Source organism: Pipistrellus hanaki (genome assembly GCF_964339955.1).
Source record: "Pipistrellus hanaki genome assembly, chromosome: 3".
NCBI lineage: Eukaryota > Metazoa > Chordata > Mammalia > Chiroptera > Vespertilionidae > Pipistrellus > Pipistrellus hanaki.
Genome location: NC_140505.1, coordinates 86,427,017 through 86,450,232, shown reverse-complemented (window position 1 = coordinate 86,450,232; position 23,216 = coordinate 86,427,017). Strand labels below are relative to the sequence as shown.

At 37.3% G+C, this 23,216-nt stretch overlaps 1 protein-coding gene across 3 annotated transcripts in view; it reads right to left on the bottom strand.

Annotated features, from left to right (window-relative positions):
• Window positions 1-23,216, bottom strand: part of NBEA (neurobeachin) — a 796,980-nt gene that overhangs the window by 713,077 nt on the left and 60,687 nt on the right. For all 3 annotated transcript variants that reach the window (XM_084879290.1, XM_084879291.1, XM_084879292.1), the window contains exons 2-4: window positions 5,798-6,029; window positions 2,437-2,537; window positions 2,094-2,189 (exon numbers count right to left, since the gene is read on the bottom strand). In XM_084879290.1, the coding sequence (XP_084735416.1) occupies window positions 2,094-2,189; window positions 2,437-2,537; window positions 5,798-6,029 (429 nt within the window). The remainder of the gene's footprint in view (window positions 1-2,093; window positions 2,190-2,436; window positions 2,538-5,797; window positions 6,030-23,216) is intronic.

Below are 23,216 nucleotides of genomic sequence, written 5' to 3'. Positions count from 1 at the left end.
ACATTCACTATATGATCAATGGAAAAATCTCAATGTACAAGAGATTTATAAGTGCTTGCTTTAAAAATAAAGATAAAACAGAAACACACACAAACACATACACAGATGCACAAACAATTTCAAATAAAGAACAAAACCCCGAGCCCAGCTTGGCATGGCTCAGTTGTTGATCATCAATCAGTGAACCAGGACATCACAGTTCAATTCCTGGTCAGGGCACATTCCCAGGTTGTGGACTTGACTCCCTGTGTGGTGTGTGCATGAGGCAGCAAATCAATGATTCACTCTCATCATATATTTTTTTTGTCTCTTTCTCCCTCTTTTCCTCTCTGAAATAATCTATAGCATTTCCATTTACTACCCAAAAGTCCTATCTACTATTATATGGATAAATTTAACAAAAGACTTTTAAGATTTGTATGCTGAAAACTACAAAATGCTGAAAACTCAAAGAAATCTAATAAAAGGGGAGATATATACTGTATTTATCAGCTGGAAGACTCAAGAGTTCTAAGAGATCTATTATCTCCAAATTGTTGTATAGTTTTAAAACAACACAATAAAAATAACATCAGGCTTTTTATAAAATTTGACAACTTTATTCATAATGAATATAAAAATGCAAAAAAAAATCTACTGAATAGCCAAAATTATATTTAAAATAAAGAACAAATTTGCAGTACTTATGCTACCTGATTTCAAGAACTACTATATAGCTACAACAATAAAGATAATGTGATGTTGGCATACAGATAGCTATATAGGACAAAAAACAAAATGGAGAGTTAGGATAGTTTTTGAAAAAAATGCCATGGCAAGTAAAGATAAAAAGAATTGTTTCTTCAACAAATAGTCAAGGAAATATTTCAATATTAATATACAATACAAATTAAACTTAATCTCAACCTTCCCTCACACAATGTTTTTAAAATTAGCACAAAAGTGATCATAAGCCTAAATGTAAGAGCTAAAATACAGCTCTTAGTAGAAATAATAAGAGAAAAAAATGTCATGACCTTATTTTCTGACATTACAAAATCATATGCCATAAAATAATTTAATTAAGCAAAATTAAAATCTTGAATAGTATAAAATGTTATGAAATTAAAAAGATATGCCACAGGTTAATAGAAACTATTTGACATATACATATCTGACAAATTAACTTATACTCCAAACATGCATTAGAACCTTACCCTTAGGATAGGACAACCAATTTTTTAAAACAAACAGAATATTTTAACACAAGCAGAACAAAAGAAGACATAAGACTGGCTAATCAACACATGAAAAAATGTTCAACATCATTAGCCATGAGAACAATACATAATTAAAACTATAAAAAACAAACAAACAAACCTGCAATGAGGTGCACCACTACATAATCAATGAAATGACTCAAATTAAAAAGACTGACCATGACCGGGATGCATTCTACCAGGATTCTCATATATTCCAAATGGAAATGAAAAATTTTCAACTATAAAAAGTAATTTGCCTGTTTCTCATGAAATGAAACACTCACACACACACACACACACACATACAACAAACAAAATATAAAAACCAGCAATCATGATCTCATGCATTTACTCAAGAGATAGGAAAGTATTTCCACAAACCTATGTTCTAATGTCCATTGGTGTTCAAAAACTGAAAACCCAAATACCAATCAACTAGTGAATATATAAATAAGCTGTGGTATATGCATAAAATGTAAAACTATTCAGAATAAAAAGGAAATTACTAAACTACAACAAGAATGATCTCAAAAGCATATGGTAAATGAAAGAAGATTGACAAAAAGACTACAAAATGTGTAATTTTAATTATATGAAATTCTAGAAAAGGCAAAGTTAAACAACCACAAAAATAAATAAGAGGTAAACAGAAACAGGGCTGGGAAGTGAGTACTGGCTTCAAACATAAACAAGGATATTTGGAGAGTAATGGAAATGTTCTAAATTATTATTGTGGAGGTGATTACCAAACAATTCAAAACTTAACTAACTTTTTAAATTAGTAAATTTTACTGTATGTAAATCATGCCTTAAAAATATGTAAATAAAAATAAACGTGTATTTTAAACTTACCGCAGCACTACAACCAGGGAAATTGAAAAAAGTATCAGGACCATGTCTTTGTGGCATCTGATTAAGAACTGATAATAATTTTACTGCATGTCTTGGCTGAGGAAACAAAAAAAATAAATAAATAAAGGCATTGTACAAATTTAGTAAAAATACCTAATACATCACATTAACCACTGAACTATTTTTCTAACTAGAGAGAAAATTAATTTTAAATCATTTATGTAACTTTAAGAGGAAGAATTTCCATTATAAATTCAAGACCATAGCTCTCTAGAGACAAATTATTGAACATTAAATATTAATGTACTGATATTGGATACTTTTCACTCTAACTTCAGCTTACCCAGATTCCACTTTCTCCTCGAAGCATGCTGAACAGAAGCTTCAACTCCTTGACAGTGATGCTGTAGCTGGCAAGAACCCCCAACATATCAACTAGAAGATCTTCAAAGGAAAATAAAGTTATTCTGAACTCTAGTCATGAGTTGTCATCTATCAAGATAATATACTTTTTAAAAGAACAGAAGTTATCAAGTGTCATATATATATATATATATATATATATATATATATATATATATATAACATACATCCTCATGAATAGTCATTCTAATTAATTTTAAGTCATCAGAAAAACAAAAAATTATATGTAAGTTTTAGAATTTTCCCACATCAGGTATAGCAATCTAATTAAGTTTTCTTAGTAAATACATAAAATAGACTTTTATAAGTTTCCAGAATACACACACAAACCTGCTGTTTGCAGGGAAGGTAGGCAAAAATATGCAAAGGTACACTGACTTAACATTTTAAACTGGTTATTTCAAATGAAAAAGTAATAGCTCACAATATTTTCTTTTAGAAAATGTTTTTGAAATATTCCTTGGCACATTAACAACAATTTTGAGTACTTAACACCTTGCTTGGCATTATTCCAAGTGATTTGCATGTATTAACTTCACAAATCTTCACAAAAAGCCACTACCCCCTTCTAAAAATGAGTAATGTGAAGCACAGATAAATTAATCACATTTCCTGCAATACACTCTATTTAGTAAGTGGTAAAATCAGGATTCAAAAGTATGGCTTCAGAGACCTCACTCTCTCACTCAACAGTCCCTCAAAAGAAATATTCTCTAAAGGCACTACTAGTGATAGCCATATATCAATGTGTTAATGAGCACATAAGAGACATAACAGCTCAACAATAAAAAACACATTTAATTCCTTGTCCCAAATTAATTACTTTCCCTTTTCTAAACTGTGAGTCATACCTCCATCAATTGTTCTTTTTTGCAAGAAATAAAACATCTAAATATTTTTACTCCATTTTCTTGATTTCTAACATGCTTCCTAAGAATTAAAGATACTATATAAATTGATTACAATCAATATCCATATATATTCTAAAAAAAAGTCATCAATTTAAAAAGATTTCTTTAAGATAAGTTGAAATAATTATTTATTGATATTTAATATATGTTATCCAATATCATAGGTTAATAACCAGAATTTGAAACTTTAAAAATATTTATGATTTCAAAATAGAAATTTAACTGGTTGTTTTCATCAAGAAATAATTGACTAATTTTCACTTACTGCCACAATAAGTAAGCAACCCCTTGATAAAATTGTGACAGAGAATATGCCATTTTTGAGAGAAATCTTTTAATAAAATGTTTCATCATTCAAGTAACAAAAATGTTCATAGTTACTACATATTAGTCAGAAGATATGTTCCTAAGAAAGAATTCTGGATAAAAATTAAACATCTTAAATCTCTAAGTTAATATAAAGCAGTTTTAAAAGTCAGCTTCAATTTTCATAGATTTCTTAAAAATTCACCTACAAATACTTTTTTGAAATATGTAATTTCCATTTCTCTCATCTCCTATTTATGCCATAAAAAGTGATCTATTAAGTTTGATTTAATTACATAATTACTAAAATTTCTTATCACAAAGTAGCTCAATTTAATTATGTAACAGGTCTTCTTTTCTGTACACAAAATTTTTAAGGGAGAAAAAAATACCAAAACTATGAAATTCTCCTATCAGTTTATTCCACCTTCTACTGATACCTTCAATTATTAAATAAAATGGATGTCTTTGAACTTATGCTACAAAATAGAGTTTTTGGTGGTTACTGAATTAGTATATTGCCTAATTTTTCATTTCTCTATTGAAAAGTAAGGTTCAGAGGTATTTTCCTCACACTTATTCAATGTTTAATACAATAAAAAGTGAAATTTGTTATCATATTATTATTTAAAGCAAAGACTATAAGAATTAGGAAGCTTTATATAACAAAAAATTGTGAAGATATTAATTTTCTGCTGTACTATCACACTGATCTGAATGCTCATCAATTATATGCCTATAACCACTATGTATGTAAGTGTGGCACATTTTGAAAAATGCACTCTATAAAGACACTTTGTTATTTACCGAGAAAAAAAAATTAACAGGTTAAATCCAGATAAAGTATTCAAAGATCACATGATCTTCAATAAAACATGTACATATAACTTTATAAAAATAAATTTTTAAACGATAGAATCTACATTAAAAAGGTGTTTTGTTAGAATCTAATTTTTCTTCAAATGAATAATTAGTAAATAATATAGAGAATACTAAATAATTCTAAATAAATAATAGATGCCACCATGAAAACAATTAAAAATGATTTTAATATATTCTTGAAGACGAAAATTTTAAAATACTGTTTAAATTTTAAAAGCATTCTTCTTTAACCTATTCTTCATTCTGCTCTCTTTTGATTAATGTTTTGCTCTACTAGTATTAATTAAAGCATAAATCAAAATAGCATAGAGAATTCTCTAGTATCTGAACTACTTTTAAGGATCAGATATGATATTATGGAATCATATTACCACTTTTAGAATTATGAAACCCCTTTCATGTCAGAAGAAACTTATGCTCAAGGTCCATGACTTCAGAGAATCAACACTTAAAACTCTACACTTATTTTTTGGGAATGACTGTTACTCTGGGACTAACTTTCCAACTATTTATATTTCAGTGCATCTAACCCAAAGGGGAATGAACTTGCAGGGAGGTAAAAAACTTGTGGTGAAGAATAAAGACTTCAAAATTATTATTTAACATAACATATAATAAAAGTACAATAATTAATATCTTACCTTAAAATGTCATAATATTTTTATATTCTATCCCTCAATATATCTGTTTATTTTCTACAAATATTTCTTCAAAAATTGTCTACTAAAATGAACACCTCCAAAAAAGAAGTTTATCCTAAAATTTTTAGTTCCTCCTGTCATAGTTCCATGTACGTCAAACTGAAGAGCACAGAGTTCCAAGAATTTGATAAAGTGCCCATTATACAGAAATATAATATGTATTATATCTTTTAATTATGTAAAAGTTTAATTAAATACTACATAGAAAGTACTGCTTAGTTTTCTGGTAGATTTCATAGCATTTATTCATATTCTTTAAATTTTCTAAAACCTGAAAAAGCAAAATTAGTAATTATGTTTGTCTTCAATTCAGAAGTCATCCTACATTTGCCAGATTTTCCCTTAATACAAAAAGCAAATTTTTCATACATTTCTATTTATCAATTTTAAATCAAGTTAGCTTCAATAAACTTATATTACCTATAGTATATAAATCTTTACAAACATTTAAATTATATTTTCTTGTCAGATAATCTCATACCTGCTATCATGTCATCTACAGCACTCATTTTCAGCAATACTTGTTCAATTAGCCCAACTTCCGTGCTAGTCTGCAAATTCCGAACACTTTTTCGTAAAATGGCTGTAAACATGCTCCATATTTCTGCTTGACATGTTACATCACAGTGCTCCAAAAGCTCTGTCATGCATGTTATACTCTCAGCATCCTGGATAATAAAATTCATCTCCAAGTCAAATTCTCCACCAACCAGCTGAAAGAAGAAAAAAAAGACCCAATAACTAATAAGGAGGAAGGTTATTTATAACAATAAAATAAAATAATACCAACCATTCAACTAGCAAGAAAGCATAGGTACTCTAAAAATTGTCATTTAGTATAAAACTAATTTGATAAAAATTTCTAAGCTACAGATAAGTGAACACAGTTGCTTTGTAAGAATTAAAATTTGCAAAGAGAAATGTAAAAATTTTAATGAAAAAGGTGATTTCAAATGGAGAATAACAGAGAAAAATAGAGAATATGACTCCTGGGTGGGATTCAAGAAAAATTCCTACAAAAAATGGGTTTGGCTCTTAAAAGTGATAATAATTAAAAGACAAAATTATGTATAAATTTTAAGAAATAAAATGTAGATGCAGAAATGAGATAATCAATGTTAAAAAGTTTGAAAGAGAAATACCTATCTTGTAATACTTTAAAAAGTTGAAAGTTGAACTAACAACAACCTATTTGACATGTGGCATTATGTCAAATTAATCATAAGTATTACTATACCTCCCAAATGCTACTTCAAGTATAGTGATAAACAAATACATCTACACTAATAAAAGAGAAACATACAAAGTGACCATCCTTCTGCTACGCCCACCAACCAATCAGCTCAAGGAAGGGCTGGGGGACTAGGTCATCGGGGGCAACCTAAGCTTCCAACCCCCCTGGCTCCACTCAATGTGCAACTCAGACTTTCCAGCCCACCCTGGTCACCACTCAAGAAGGGGCTGGGAGTGCGTGTGTGGCGGGGGGGGGGGAGCCTGAAAACGGCCCTCAACCACTTACCCAGGCTGGCCACACCCCCATAGGGTGAGGGTCCCCACTGGGGCCGGCTTGGCGCTAGCCTGCAAACAATCATCAGCCCCTCACCCAGGTTGGTCAAGCACCCCAGGGGGGACTCCCATCTTGAAGGGGGTGTAGCCAGCCTGAAAACAGCCCTCAGCCCCTTACCCAGGCTGTCCCACACCCCAAGGAAACCCCCACCCTGATCCAGGACATCCAGAGCAAACCAACCGCCCCCCCTCTGTGCACCATCTATCTATATAACAAAAGGGTAATATGCTAATTAGACTGGGAAACCTTCCAAGAACCCTTCCAGATATTCTTCTGCACAAAGTCGTGATGGTGGGGCCGAGGTAGAGGTGGTTGATATCAAGAAGGGAGGGCAGTTGTGGGTAATCAGGCCAGGATGAGATGGTGGTTGTGGGTGATCAGGCTGTTGGGGGGAGGGAGGGCGCCATTGGGGGTGATAAGACCAGTGGCGGGTTTTGGGGGCTGTTGGGATGAGCAGACCAGCAAGGGAGCTAGTTGGGGGCAAGCAGGCCATCAGTGGGGGTAATCAGGACAGCAGGGGGGACAGTTTGGGGTAAGCAGACCAGCAGGGGGGCAGTTGAGGGCAAGCAAGCTGGCAGGGGGGGCAGTTTGGGGCAAGCATACTGGCACGGGGGACAGTTGGGGGTGATCAGGCTGGCAGGCAGAGTGGTTAGGGGCAATCAGGCAGGTGAGCTGTTAGGAGCCAGCCAGTAGTCCCAGATTGCGAGAGAGATGTCCAACTGTCAGTTTAGGCCCAATCCCTGTAAACTGGCAGTAGGACATCCTTCGAGGGGTCCCAGATTGGAGAGGGTGCAGGCCGGGCTGAGGGACACCACACACACACACACACACACACACACACACGCAGTGCATGAATTTCATCCACTGGCCACTAGCACAGAGTAAAAGACATACCGTACCATATTTTCCAGCATATAAGACGACACTGTGTTCTAGTAAAAAGCCTGCTCAGATTGGCCAGAGTCAGAGAGGCGGTCTATTAAAAAAAGAACTGGTGTTGCCTCGGAAGTGGGAGGTAGTCTTATACAGCGAATATAGGCCTAAACCTATGTTTTAATTGTAAAATTAGGGGGTTGTCTTATACGCCGGAAAATACGGTACTATAATGATGCTCATTCTCAATTGACCAATACGACATAAATTATGTTCCATTATAAGTTCCATTCTTAAAGAATAGTGACAAGCTGGATATCTTTTTTATCAATAGAATGGGAAATTTAAAAAGATAATAATAGCCACATATGAATTTCAAGATGGCAACAGAGTAGGTGAACTTTTCTTGCACTTCCTTTGAGTCAGATTGGAATAAAACTAAACTGGGGAACATTCACCTGGCATTACCAATTGAGGACTAACAAGGAAACATTTAACAAGGGAGGGCAGAAACCATCTGGACACTGAAAGAAATGGCAGGGTCAAAAGAAGGGCTGAGAATGAGGGGTTCTCCTGAGAGGATCAAGACCCAAACCTTAGGCTAGACACCCTTACCCAGAGCACTAGAGCTGAGAACAGTGGCCCACGTAAATTTCAGCAGTGAAAGGCTTGGGTTTTATGGCCTATCAGAGATAAAGCCACATTTAAAAAACAAAAAAACCACACCAAAAAAAATCTCTCAGGATTGTCATTTGCATCCACTCAACTGCGTCTTTGGTGGAAGGAGGATGCTTTGGACTGGAGTTGACTGAGGAGAGGCTGGGATAGGAAGCAATTGGGTAGACGTGGAACAGTGGCTACTGGAAACCTGTGATCTAATGTCTCCCCCCACCACCACCAATATCGCATCAGTTCATTTTTCCTAAGAGGCACAGGCCCCTCCCAGCAGCCAAAGCTATGGGAAAAGGCAAATACCCTGCCCTCGGGATACAGCTCACCCCATCTTTCTTGCCACAGCCTGCATCTGGACCCTGCAGAGAAGGCAGCAGCAGGCGCCAAACCTATGGACCTAGACAGTATCAGCTGGTGTCAGTGACTGGATTTGGGTGTGGCAATCCCCATCATGGGAAACCCAGAGGTCTCATACTACTAATTCAGCCAAAAGCCCTTTCAGAAACAGCCTTTTCAGTGACTAAGGCCAACAGTTGACCAGCAGGTAGAGTAGGGCAGAGGTGGAGCCCAAGGAATCTTGGGATGTTTACTGACCCTTGCCTGGGTCCCTTGCTGCTAACAAGTTGGACCTATAGTGCAGACTGGCCCCTCCTGTATGCAGCCAAGCCCTCTGGGGACAGACACAAACTATGGATTGCTTGAAGCTTAGAGCAGGTTGCTGAGAGCCAAATATGAACAGCTTCTGATAGTGGCAACCCACAAAGAACTTCTGGGAATCCCAGAAACAACTGATAAAACAGACAGCCTCAGTCAACATAAGAGCAGAATTCAAAGAAAGCTCCCAGGGGGCACTGAACTCTAGTGAGAGGAATGCTACTTCACTTTTTTTTTCTTTTTCTTTTTTCTTTTTTTTTTTCTCCTTTATTGCTTTGTTATTTCTTTAATACCTTACTTTTCTTTCCTTTTCTGGTTCTATTGCTTTTTCTTCTTTCTCCTCCTTTCTCTTGTTTTCCCTTTCTTATTTTTGTCTTTTTTTTTCTTCATTTTTTTCCTTTTCATAATTTTTTCCTCTTTTCTTTTATACTCTTTTCCTTTTCCTATTCTTTGTTCTTATTTTTTCTCTCCCTTCTTTCCTTTCATATTCCTTTTCCTTACCCTTTTCTATTCTCATATTTCTTTTATTATTCTGGTTCACCTTTTTCTATCCTAAATCTTTTATTTGTGATTGTGTATGTTGTTGCTATAAGCATCTTCTGTATGCTTTTGTTTGTTTCTTGTTTTGTTTTGTCCTGTCAGCATTGGCACAACTGCTCACACAACCTAGTCAGAGTTGAAACGCACAGGTAGCCAGACTGAGAGAAAATACACCCATGAATAGGACAAACAACAACAATCAAGATCCACTTACAACAGGAGAGCTCAAACAATCTACACAAGGGACATTCCTAGAGTATCCACCTCAGGTGATCAAAGAGACTGCATCATCAAGTCCCACAGAACATAAGGCATCCCCCCATGAAGATTGGAAGGCATAGCTGTTCAATCTAATAATAGAAACAAATACAAAGGGGATGAAAAATTATAATAAACAAGCCCCAAATTAAAGAAAAGGAGAAATCTGCTGAAAAACAGCTAAATTAAATTGGTGGCAAGCATATTAGCAGATATACAGTAGAGTTTCAAATTAAAGGTTATAACGATGCTCAAAGAAACTTGGTCAGAACAACAAGGAACATAGTGGTATCTACTAACAGCATGAAAAAGAAAATAGAAACAATGAACAAGAAGCAGTTGGAAATGAAAAATACCATATCTACAATAACAATAAGAATAAGCAGGAAGAAATCAAAAGCAGATTGAATGAAGGAGGTGGTCAAATTTGGAAGATAAGGTAAAAAACATACACTCAAAGCCAAAAGAAAAGAAGAATTAATAAACAGAAGGATAGTTTAAGGGAACTATGGCACAACATGAAACATAGCAATAACCATATGATAGTGAAAGGAGTTAAAGCAAAATTAGATAAACACAATGTAAGGGGTAAAAGAAGGAGGAATCCTGGAGTTAGATGAAACCACAGAAAAACAGGATAGATAGCAGAAAATCAGGATGTTTTGAAATGAAGATGTTTTTCTTGCAAGTACAAAGTAAAATGTTGCAAAAAGGCCAGAACCAATGGGAGAGTGGCACAGGAAGACAAAGAGTGGGCCTTTAGCAGATGTTAGGAAAGAGCAGAATGCTTCAGTGGCAACCCATCTGAATCCCCTCCCAGAGTGGAGAGCCTATGTTTGCTTAGAATAAGTCCCTGCCCTTGTGTGAACTTTTCTAATCCTCAAGTTTCATTCTTTGATTGCATGAGACACTACCCTTGCCTATTCCGGTATCAATAAAGTTACCAGGTGGAGCTAGTAGCAGACGGTCTGTCTGAAGGAAACTGAAAATTTCCCTAACCTACTAATGGAAAAAGTCACCCAAGTACAGGAAGCAGAGAGAGTCCCAATCAAGATGAACCCAAGGAGACTCACACTGAGACACATCATAATTAAAATGGCAAAAGATAAAACCAAAGAAAGAATCTTAAAGATAGAAACAGTTACCTACAAGTGAGTCCCCATGAAGCTGTCAACTGACTTCTTAACAGAAACACTTCAGGCCAGAAGGAACTGGAATGAAGTATTCAAAGTAATGAAAACCAAGGACTACTCTACCAGCAAAGCTATCATTTAAAATTGATGTTGAAAGAAAGAGCTTCTTAGGCAAAAACAACAAAAAAGGCTAAAAGAGTACATTAACACCAAGCAAGCACTGCAAAAAAAACAAGCAAAAGATAATGTTAAAGGCAATGATTTAAGAAGAAACCAAGAGAAAGGATTATAAACATAAGAAGAAAAAGGGCAATAAATATGGACCAATCAATAAAAACCTTAAATGTAAATGAACTAAATGTTCCAATCAAAATATGTAAGGTACCTAAATAAATAAGAAAGCATGAGCCATACATATTCTAAAAGAAACCCACCTCAGAACAGAAGATTCACACAAAATAAAAGTGAAAGGATGGAAAAAAATATTCTATGTAAATGCAAAGAGGAAAAAAAGCTGGAGGAGCAATAGTGGTATCAAGATCACTGCCGATGATAGATAGATAGATAGATAGATAGATAGATACTAGATAGATAGATAGATAGATAGATAGCTAATGAGTTCTCAGAAAGAGAAATTTAAAAAATTAATTAAAGGGAGGAAAAGATAATAATCCCATTTATCACTGCAACAACAAAAAAAATAGTATTCCTAGGAATAGACCTAACAAGGAGGTAAAAAATCTGTTCTCAGAAAACTACTTGTATAGTACATTGAAAAAGAAAATAGAAAAAGATAAAAACAAATGGAAAGCTATACTGTGTTCATGAATTGAATGCATTAGCATCAAAGCAGTCTATAGATCAACACAAACCCTATTAAAATACCAAGAGCATATTTCACACATGTAGAACAAATGTTCCAAAAATTTATGTGGAACCAAAAAATAGCCTCAGCACTCCTGAGAAAGAAAAACAAAGTTGGAAGGACAATATTGGATATCAAACTATACTAAAAAGCCACTGTAATCAAAACACCCTGATAGTGGCATAAGAAAGGTAATATGGTCAATTAATATTTAATAAAGGAGGTAAGAGCACATAATGGATTAAAGATAATCTCTGAAATAAATGGTATTGAAAAAAGTGGACAAATACATGCAAAAAAAAATGAAACTAAATCACCAACTTATATCATACACAAGAATAAACTCAAAATGGATAAAGAACTTAACTATAAGTTGCAAAACCATAACCCCCTCCCCCCAAAAAATAGGCACTAAAATCTCACACATATCATGTAGCATTTTTTTTACTGATACATCTCCTAGGCAAGGGAAACACTGGAAATATAAACAAATGGGATTACATCAAACTAAAGTGCTTCTGCACAGAAAAAAAAATCAATAAAATATAAAGGAAACCTATTGTATGAGAGAACATAATCAACAATAATACATCGGATAAGGGGCTAATTTCCAAAATATATGAAGAATACATCCCACTCAACAAAAGGAAGACAAATAATCTAATTTTTAAGAAGGACAAAGAGCCCTAACTAGTTTTGCTCAGTGGATAGAGCTTAAAAAAATTATCTATATATATAAAACCCTAATATGCAAATAAAACAAATGGCAGAACAACTGGTCACTATGACGTGTGCTGTCCACCAGGGGGCACATGAGGAACATGGTGGGATGGTGGAACAGGTGAGGGGGGGCACCAGACCAAGGTGAGACACTGGTAGCTGTCATCAGAGCAAGCATCTGGTGGTTACTAAAAAACTTTGCTCCCTTGTGCTGTGGTCCTGCCCAGCACTTACACTTTCTACGGCGCCAGCCCTGCCACACGGGCTGCCAGCGCTGGAGCCACCACTTGTCCCTGCTGCGGTGCCCAGCACCAGCCCCAATCACTCTGGGCCATCAGCGGCTGCCAGCCCTGATCGCCCCTAGGGGCTTCTCCACCTCCTCCTGCTCTTGAGAGGTGATGAGGCAGCAGCTGCTGCTTACACCCACTGACAGCGCCAGCCACAATTACTCCAGAAGTGGGTGTGATCAGGACCTGCGCTGTCAGCACATGGGAGCCTCAGCAGCAGAAGCAGGGCTTCAGGCAGACAGGGGACCAGGAAATGTGGAGGGAGGGGCCAGGTGGGGCACAGAGGATGGGCAAAGACCTGCCCTCATGCCCACCAAACACCACAGTTCTTTCAGGGTGCACGAATTTGTGCACTGGGCCCCTAGTTGTATATAATGTTTGGAGAAATTCCTGCCAATATTTTTTTCTGCCCATTTAATTATCAGATTATGAGATTGTTGTTGTTTTTAAATAGTTTATTGATTTTTAGAAAGAGAGGGAGAGAGAGAGGGAGAGAGAACCATTGATGTGAGAGTACAACATCCATCAGCTACCTTCTGCACGCTCCCTACAGGGGATTGATCCTGTAACCCTGACATGTGATTTTGACCAGGAATCAAAACCAGCAACCTTTTGGTGCAGGGGACAACACCCAATTAACTGAGCCACTCGGGCCAGGGCACAGTATGTTTTTTATGATATAGAATTGTATGAGTTATTTATTTTTTAATATTAACCCTTTATCTAATATATCATTTGTGAATATCTTCCCCCATTTAGTAGGTTGGGTAAATCAAAACCACAAGACATACCACCTGTCAGAATGGCTATCATCAAAATGTCAATCAACAAATAAGATGTGTTGTTAAAGATGTGGAGAAAAGGAAACTGTCATGCACTGTTGGTATTACTGTAAACTGGTACAGCCACTATGGAAAAGAGCATGAGGTTCTTCAAAAAATTAAAAATAGAACTGCCATTTGACCCAATTGCTCTTCTGGGTATTTATCCAAAGAAAACAAAAACACTAATTTGAAAAGTAATGTGCAATCCCTATGTTCATTAAAGCATATAATAATCCTATATAATAAAAGCTTAATACGCTAAGTGTCCAGTCGTCTGTTCAACCAATCAAAATATAACATGCTAATGATATGCTAAGGCTGCTCAACAGCTGGTTATGATGTGCACTGACCACCAGGGAGCAGGCACCTCGACTGGTATGTTAGCTTGCTTCTGGGGTCTGGCCAATCAGAACTGAGGAAGAGGGGCTGGACACACCCAGGAGTCCTCCCATGGTCCCACCACAGCTGGCCAACCGCCCATATCCCTCTCTGATCCCAATCGTGCACCAGTGGGGTCTCTCAGACGGGCCTGCACCCTCTCACAATCCAGGAACCCTCAGGGGATGACAGAGAGCCACTTTCAGCCCAATCCCACAGGCCAGGCTGAGGGACCCCACTGGGTGCACGAATTCATACAACGGGCCTCCAGTTATTTATAATAACTACTAGAGGCCCAATTCGTACCAAAATTCATGCACGGGAAGGGGGGGGGGGGGTGTTCCTCAGCCCATCCAGCACCCTCTCCAATCTGGAATCCCTCTCACAATCCAGGACTGCTGGCTCCCAACTGCTCGCCTGCCTGCCTTCCTGATTGCCCCTAACCAGTTCTGCCTGCCATCCTGATCACCCCCTAACCACTCCCCTGCCAGCTTGATTGATGCCTAACTGCTCCCCTGCCAGCGTGTTTGCCCCCAACTTCCCTCTGCTGGCCTGGTCCCTCCCAACTGCCCTCCCCTGCTTGCCATGTTGTGGTGGCCATCTTGTGTCCACAAGGTAACAGGATCTTTGATCACATGGGGGCAGCTATCTTGATCTTGTGTGTTGGAGTGATGGTCAATCTACATATTACTCTTTTATTAGATAGGATGGAGGCCTGGTGCATGGGTGGGGGCCAGCTGGTTTGCCCTGAAGGGTGTCCAAAATCAGGGGGGGTGGGGGGGTTCCCCTGGGGTGTGGGCCAGCCTGAGCGAGGAACCTGTGGTGGTTTGCAGGCTGGCCATGCCCCCCAGCAACCCAAGCAGAGGCCCTGGTATCTGGGATATATTTATCTTCTACAATTGAAACTTTGTAGCCTAGAGCAGAGCCAAGCCTTCTGCTTTCTCCATATCAGCAGCCATTTCTGTTGGGATTTATTCACCTTCTATAATTGAAACTTTGTAGCCTGTAGTGGAGGCTTAGCCGGCCAGGGCAGGTACAAAGATTGGCTTCCTCCATTACCAGGGGAAACCCTAGCCTGCTCTCTGCAACTCCATGGCTGCCATTTTTGTTGGAATTTATCTTCTATAATTGAAACTTTGTAGCCTTAAGCGAAGGCCTGGGCCTGCCAGGGTGTGCGGAAAGCTTGGCTTCCTCCATTGCCAGGGAAACCCAAGCCTCCCTCCTGCTCTCTCTGTAGCCTCAGCCATCTAGGTTGGATTAATTGCATAATTGCTCCTGATTGGATGGTGGGCATGACTTGTGGGTGTAGCAGAGTAATTGTTAATTTGCATATTGCTCTTTTATTGGATAGGAAGATATGGAAGAAACCTAGCTGTGTTCATACATAGATGAATGGGTAATGAATTAAATAAGATGTGGCATATGTATAGAATGGAATATTATTCAAGCAATAAGGACTATGAAATTTTGCTTTTTTAGTCTCCGGCTGTGGCATCATGAAGAGCTGCCATGCCATGTCTGCCCACCTGCAATGGGTGATCATACGGAACCACTTCAGCTTCCTAATTAAGAGGAACAAGCAGACTTATGGAACCCAATAACCTAAAGGCCCACAACTACTTTCACTACAATGGACAGGGAGTGGTGGCCTATGGCAAAGATGTGGTAGTCCTCATGAAGCAGAGATCTGGGCAGGGAAAGGCTGCCATATCCTCCCTGTGAACCACCATCAACAAGAATGCCTAGGAGCAGAATCCAGTACATGGTCCGCAAGAACCATGTGGCCTGGATCTGAGCAGGGCTGCCAGCCGCAGAGCCAGTGCCATCCTAAGCAGCCAGAGGCCTATGAAGGTGAAGAGGAAGTGGCCCTCCCCGCCAAGAGCTCCTGAGCACTCCGTCACCCCAAAGCAACAAATATATAAGCCAACCTTCCTCAAAAAAAAAAAAAAAAAAAAAAAAAAAATATTGCCTATTGTGACAACACTGGATGGACCTAAAGTGTATTATGCTAAGTGAAATAAGACAGAGAAAGTAAATTACATGAGAAATCATTTTTAAAAAGGAAGAAAAAAAACAAAACTATAGAAATGAAGAACAAACTAGTTGCCAAAAGAGAAGAGGGTGGAGGGAACAGGAAAAAAAGGTAAAGCTGATTAAGAGGTACAAATCTCCAGTTGTAATGTAACTAGGGGCCCAGTGGAAGAAATTTGTTCGGGGGAAAGGGGTATCCCTCAGCCCAGCCTGCATCCTCTCTAATCTGGGACCACCCCTCAAGGGATGTCTGACTGCTGGTTTAGGCCCGATCCCACTCAACCTCCTCCCACAACAATCCGGAACTGCTGGCTCCTAACTGCTCACCTGCCTGCCTGCTTGATCACCCCTAACCAATCGGCCTGCTGGCCTGCTTGCCCCCAACCGCATCCCCCTGCTAGCTGCTCACCCCTAACTGCCTCTGCCTTAGCCCCGCCACTATGGCTTTATCCAGAAGGACGTCCGGAAGGTCTCATGGTCTAATTAGCATATTACCTTTTTTATTAATATAGATTAATCCATGGGGATATAGTGTATAGCACAAAGAATATGTTAATATCTGATGACTTAGCACAGTGACAGATGGTTACTAACCTAATTATGATTATCATACAATAAAGTAAAAAATGTGGAATCATTATGTTGTGCACCTGAAACTAATATAATATTTCATGCCAAGTGTACTTGAATAAACATTTTTAATACTGCATAAAAATGTGGAGTATGAAATGCTTACTTGAAAATATATTATTTTCTAAAAGTACTAAGGTTTATAATTACTAGCAATTTAGGTATTATTTACATTTTAAAATATAGTCTATTTTGAAATCTTAGTTATTAGTTAAGATCATATTGTATATATATGCACCTAAGCATAGCTATCTTTCGACTGGTAGCTATGATGCGCACTGGGGGCAGATGCTCAACGCATATGCATGAAAATATGGAACAGACTGATGAATCGCAGAGGAAAGGTGGGAGGCAGGAGCGCAGGAAGAAATTAACCAAAGATCTTATATGCATACTAGAGGCTCACTATATGATTTTTGTAGTTCCCTGGGCCTGGCCTTCAGGGTTCGGGCCAAAACCAGCAGTCCGATATCCCCTGAGGGATCCCGAATTGTGAGAGGGCACAGGCCAGGCCGAGGGACCCTACCACTGCATGAATCCATGCACCAGGCCTCTAATCCTATATAATAAAGTCTAATATGCTTAGTGTCCGACTATTCACTTGACCATTCGACTACTCATTATGATGCACATTGACCCTGACGAGTAGGTTAGCTTGCTGTTGGGGTTGAGCCAATTAGGACTGGGTGAGATGGGCCGGACACATCCTGGTGCCCTCCTGTGGTCCCTCCCCAGCCCTGATCATGCACTGGTGCAAAGGGCCCCACAGGTGCACAAATTTTTGCACCAGGCCTCAAGTATGAAATAATTCAATGTTAATTAATTAGGTCAAGCTGGACTATTATCAACCAGCTGGACTTCTTTATAATTTACTTATCTGGATAAAATCAATTCTAAACATTACTTTTATTACCCCAATTTAACATCCCAGGTTCAGTTTCCTCTATTTCCCATTTCCTGCCTACTGCCATAAGGAACACTGTCACATCATTTAAAATTCTTCATTTATGGTATTAACTAGTCATGATATAGATTTCTCTCCCAATTCTTAAATTTGTTAACTTCCATTACACCTCTAAACCTCAGTTTAGACTTAATCCAGAAAGCCTTCCCAGTAACCACAAAAATGACCTTTCCCTGCACTCCCATATGAGCCATCCACATCAGAAGACATTACATGATATCCTAGATGCTTAGAAATTTCTTTCTTAACCCCCACATTACATTAATCGTTGTAGAGGTAAAGGACCATTTCTAACTATTCTCTATATCTGTATCATTAGCACACTTCCAGGCCCATGTAAAATATTCAATATTTTAAATGGAAGATGGCAGGATTGGAGAACATGGAGAATGGAAGTAGGCTGGTTAGAAGGCTTCACTAATCCATAGTCAATCACCAAGTTGTATGCCAGCTTTTCTACTATACTCTTTTCTCCTTCAGCAATGAATTACTTTTATTGCCACTGAACATTTTTAATGCCCCAGAGATTATCACAAAGAAAAAGAAACTGTTTTCTCATTGCTTTTTATACCTCTCAGTTGCCTTACATTGTTTCCTATTACATGGAAAATAAGTAAGGTTCCATAGGCAAAATTGAGGTTTGTAATTATTGATTAAGACATTAAATATACCACGCACAATTTTTAGTTGTTAAAATCAGTCTTAAATATATTTCCACTTCCAGTTTTTATTTTGAAGTGAAATCAGTTTACAACATCTTCCTTTGAGAGTGACATCACCAAAAAATGGCAATGTGGGCAATTCCAGGGCTTATGTCCTCTGTAAAAAACTAATGAGCTGGCAAAAAATGTCAGAATAAACTTCTGAAGAATTCTGGAATCAAATAAAAAATATACAACAATCATGGGAAGACTTGATGAAGAGAAACTACTGTTTTGTGCTAAAAAGCATTGTCTCATCATCACTGACGACAATCATGAGGACAACAGCCTGTACTCTGTGAGTTACTAGTACCACAAGAAGCAGTAGGGTCCTTATTCTCAAAGAGCTGTGTTTGTGGTGATCAAGTACCTGAGAGCTCCCCAAAAGACACATGCAAAGAATGCCTTTTGTTTCACAGAACTCGGAATATCTCCACAACTTGGACACTTTTGCTGAAAGCATTTAATGCCACAGGTATTAAGTGTATCAGCCTATAACAAGAGACAACATTGGTATAATCTAAATTATAAGGCTTTTCAATTATTAATTTCTAAACAACTTATTTTTCAAGATAAAGTTATATCTATCAACAACTTTACAAAGAAAAAGGTGGAAACATCACTAAAAACCATTATTTTATGAATATTTAGCATGTGCTGAGTAATTTACTTATATAGATAGCTTCATGTAATTCTCATGACTCAATGAAATGACTATCCCAAACAAGTAAGTTGAAGTTGGCGTAAGTTAAGTTGGCAAGGTCCAAAAGCTAGTCATCATCAGAATGTATCTTATCTTAACAATATCATAAAGAATTAAGAAGTATATCTATACCAGAAAAAACACACCCAAGACATATATAATAGATGTACCTTTACCAGTCATCAAACCATCCAGGTTGGCTGTTAAATGTTAGCATAAAAGTAAAAAACTTTTAGATAAGTGTTTAGTAAATCACAAAAAAATATTCTATAATTCAGACATGGATGTAATAATAAAAGTTAATGATACTGAACCCAGCTAACAAACTAAAACAATAAAAATAAAAAATTATTGTTTATTTCCTATTTCCTTCACACCAGTCCTCTCTACAGGTAATTAATATTGACAATATTTCCATAGTGTAGAAATAACTATATTCAAGAGTATAATAAATACTATTACAAATACAACCCAAAAAACTTCAGGGAAGGATGAAAAATAAAGGGAGCAACTTCAAATAATAAGTGCCTTCTTTAAAGTGTATTTTTAAATAACATGCAGTATAAACCACATTTATAACTGTTTAATATGAGTATAACAAACAGATAAAAGTACAACTAGTAGCTCTCAGCCAACTGACATGTAAAAAGAATTAAAAATTAGAAGTTCTACATGTTAAACTACAAAATGCTTTTAAATTCTAACCCATAACCTAACAATGAAAACCCTAAGGAAATCCTAAAATTATAGAGTTGTACACTTGAAAACTATATAATGTTATTAATAAATGTTACCACAATAAATTCAAAATGTAAAAAAAAATAAATAAATAAAGCAAACCCTAAGCAAAAAAGAAAACCCTTAGAAATCTATTTCATAAATGAAAACAAAATAGTCTTCTGCAGCTAAATAAAAACCGAGAGAACTAATTGCCTGCATACTTCACTACAAGAAATGTTAAAGTTACTTCTTCCAGCAGAAGGAAATGTTATCATATGGAAATTTGAAATTCCACAAAAAAATGAGAAATGCCAGAACTGTTAAGTCTGTTGTTAAATACAAAATATTTTTTTCTTATTTTTAAAAACCCTTATATTAAAACTATTTAATGCAAAAAAAAGAACAGCACATTAATAAATTTATAACACATGTAGAAGTAAAAACAATGATAACAAAAGTACAAAGAACATGAAAGGGAAAATATAAGTACACTTTTAAAAGGTTCTAATTCCATACCTGAAGTGGTATATTATTTGAAGGTAAAAAATTATATTTAATAATGAATATTGTAAACTCTAGAGAAACACTAAATTTTAAAAAAGAAATTCTAAAGTTCTTAACAGACACCTCACTGAAGAAGATATACAAATTATAAATAAGCTTATGAGAAGATATTCCACATCAAAGAAATGCAAATTAAAACAACAATGAGATACCACTACACACCTACTAGAATGACCAAACTTCAGAACAATGACAATTCCAAATGCTAGTGCAAAAATGGAGCAATAAGAACTCTCATTCTTTGCTGCTGGGAATGCAAAATGGCACAGCCACTTTGAAAGACAATTTAGTGGATTTCTTTCAAAACTAAATATACCATAGAATCCAGCATTGTGACACCTGGTATTTACTTAAAATGAGACAAAAATTCATGTCCACACAAAAATATGCACAGGGGCATTTATAGTAGTTTATTCGTAACTGTCAATACTGCAAAGCAATAAGAAGTCCTTCAGTAAGTGAATGGTATATTCAGATAACAGAGTATCATTTAGTAACATGTACACACACACACACACACACACACACACACACACACACAAAAATCACGATTCTATCAAATCATAAAAAGACATGGAGAAAATTTAATAACATAGTATTAAGTACAGAAGCCAATATGAAAAGGCTATAAGATGTTAAATTCCAACAGATGAGATTCTAAAGAAGGCAAAACTATGGAGACAATAAAAAGATCAGTGGTTGCCAGGGGATTTTGAAGAAAGAAATAGGTGAAGCAAAGAAGATTTTTTTAGAGCACTAAAAATATGATAGCATAATGGTGTGTATATGTCTTTATATATTTGTCAAATACATAGGATGTAAAACATTAAGATTGAGTGATAAGATTAACTGGACTTTGGGTGATTATGATGTATCTATGTGGGTTCCTTGATTATAACAAAAGTACCACTATCTTGGGGGATGTCGATAACGGGAGAGGCTATGCATGTGTGGAGGTAGGGTATATATGAAAAATCTCTGTAGTGTCCCCTAAATGTTTCTATGAATCTAAAACTGTTAGTCTTAATTTTTTTCAAAAAAAATCTTAAAGAAACAAGAAGGTATAACTAATATATCAATAGTACATCTATACTAATAAAAGGGAAATATGCTAATTAGACCAAATAGACCAGACGTCTTCTGGACATCATTCCAGACTACCTTCCTAACAAAGCCAGGGTGGTGGTTGGCTTGCAAACCACCCATAGCACCTCGCCCAGGCAGGCCCCACCTCCCAGCAGGGATCCCCATCAACCCAACCCAGGGTCCCCTTCAGGGAAGGCTAGCCATCCTCACCCGTGCACCAGGCCTCTATCCTATATAATAAAAGGGTAATATGCAAATTGATCCTAAGAGCAGAAAGACCGGAACAGCAGCTATGCTAGGATCAGTCACTATGCTACTATGAGGCGCACTGACCATTTGGTCCCTTTTCCGGGCTGGCAAGCTCCAATCACCTGATGGCCACCACAGCAGGGGCGGCGCCAGCGAGTGGGTGGGAACAGTTGACCGCTTGGTCCCTTTCCTCAGTTGTCAGGCACTGATCACCCGATGGAGAACAGGGAAGCAGGGGTGGGTGGTAGCAGGGGCGAGGCTGGCTGTGGGTAGCTGGAGAAGATGACCCTGATTGCAGGCCAGGCCTAGAGACTGTATCTACGCGTGAATTTTGTGCACTAGGCCTCTAGTATCAAATAAAATTATAGCGAATATTCAACTAATTACAAACGGGATATAAAAATGGAAAAGACAAAAAGAAAATAGAGAAATGATAATACAAAGTAAACTAGATGCCCAATGCACAGATCTGTGCACCCATGGGTTCCCTCAGCCTGGACAACGGGATTGGACCAAAACTGACTCAACATCCCTGAGGGGTCCCAGATTGTGAGAGGGCACAGGCCAGACCAAGGAACCCCAACAGTGCACGACTGTGGCCGGGGAGGGACCACGGCAGGGCTCCAGGGCATGCCAAATCCCGATCGGCCAGACCCCAGCAGCAAGCTAATCTACTGATCAGAGCATCTGTACCCTGGTGGTCAATGCATGTCACAGAGACCAGTCAAATGGTTGAATGCAGTGTAGGGGACCATGGGAGGTTAGTCAGCCATGGAAGGTTGGCTGTGGGAGCACACTGACCACCAGGGGCCAGCTCCTGCATTGAGCACCTGGCCCCTGGTGTCAGTGTGCATCATAGCAATAGGTCATTCATTCGTTCAGTCACTTAGGCTTTTATATATACAGATAGCAAAGGTAGCTAACTGAAATATGGCCATATTAATCAACTGCATTAAATGTAAATAAACTGAAGCCATCACTTAAAAGGTAGAAATTGTACTTGTGTAAAACTATAGCAAGCTCCAACAATATAAACAAAAACAAAAAATCAAAACTGTAGAACTCACAAACTTTCTCAAAGGGCAATACAGTAAAAATCTTAGACTTCCAGATCACTTAACCTCTATCATAACTATTAAATTGTGCATTTTTTAGTTAAAAACAGCCCCATATAATATCGAAATGACAAAATGTGACTGTTGTTCAGTGTAAAATGCTATTTCTAGAACCAGGGAGCTAGCACATGAGAGCAATAGTTTAGTGATAATGGAAAAAATAAAATGGAATAAACTTTTCTAAGACAGTCACATAAAATAGTCAGGAACCTATGCACATCTTGTGCCTAAGTTCCGAGACCTGCTATCAAGTTGCTAACCTGTTGTTAATTCAGACTAAGGCTGAGTCATAAATATCCTGGAACAATTGCTGCAAGGACTAGACCTCCTTGCATTTTTCACATATCTCTTTTGCATAATAGAACT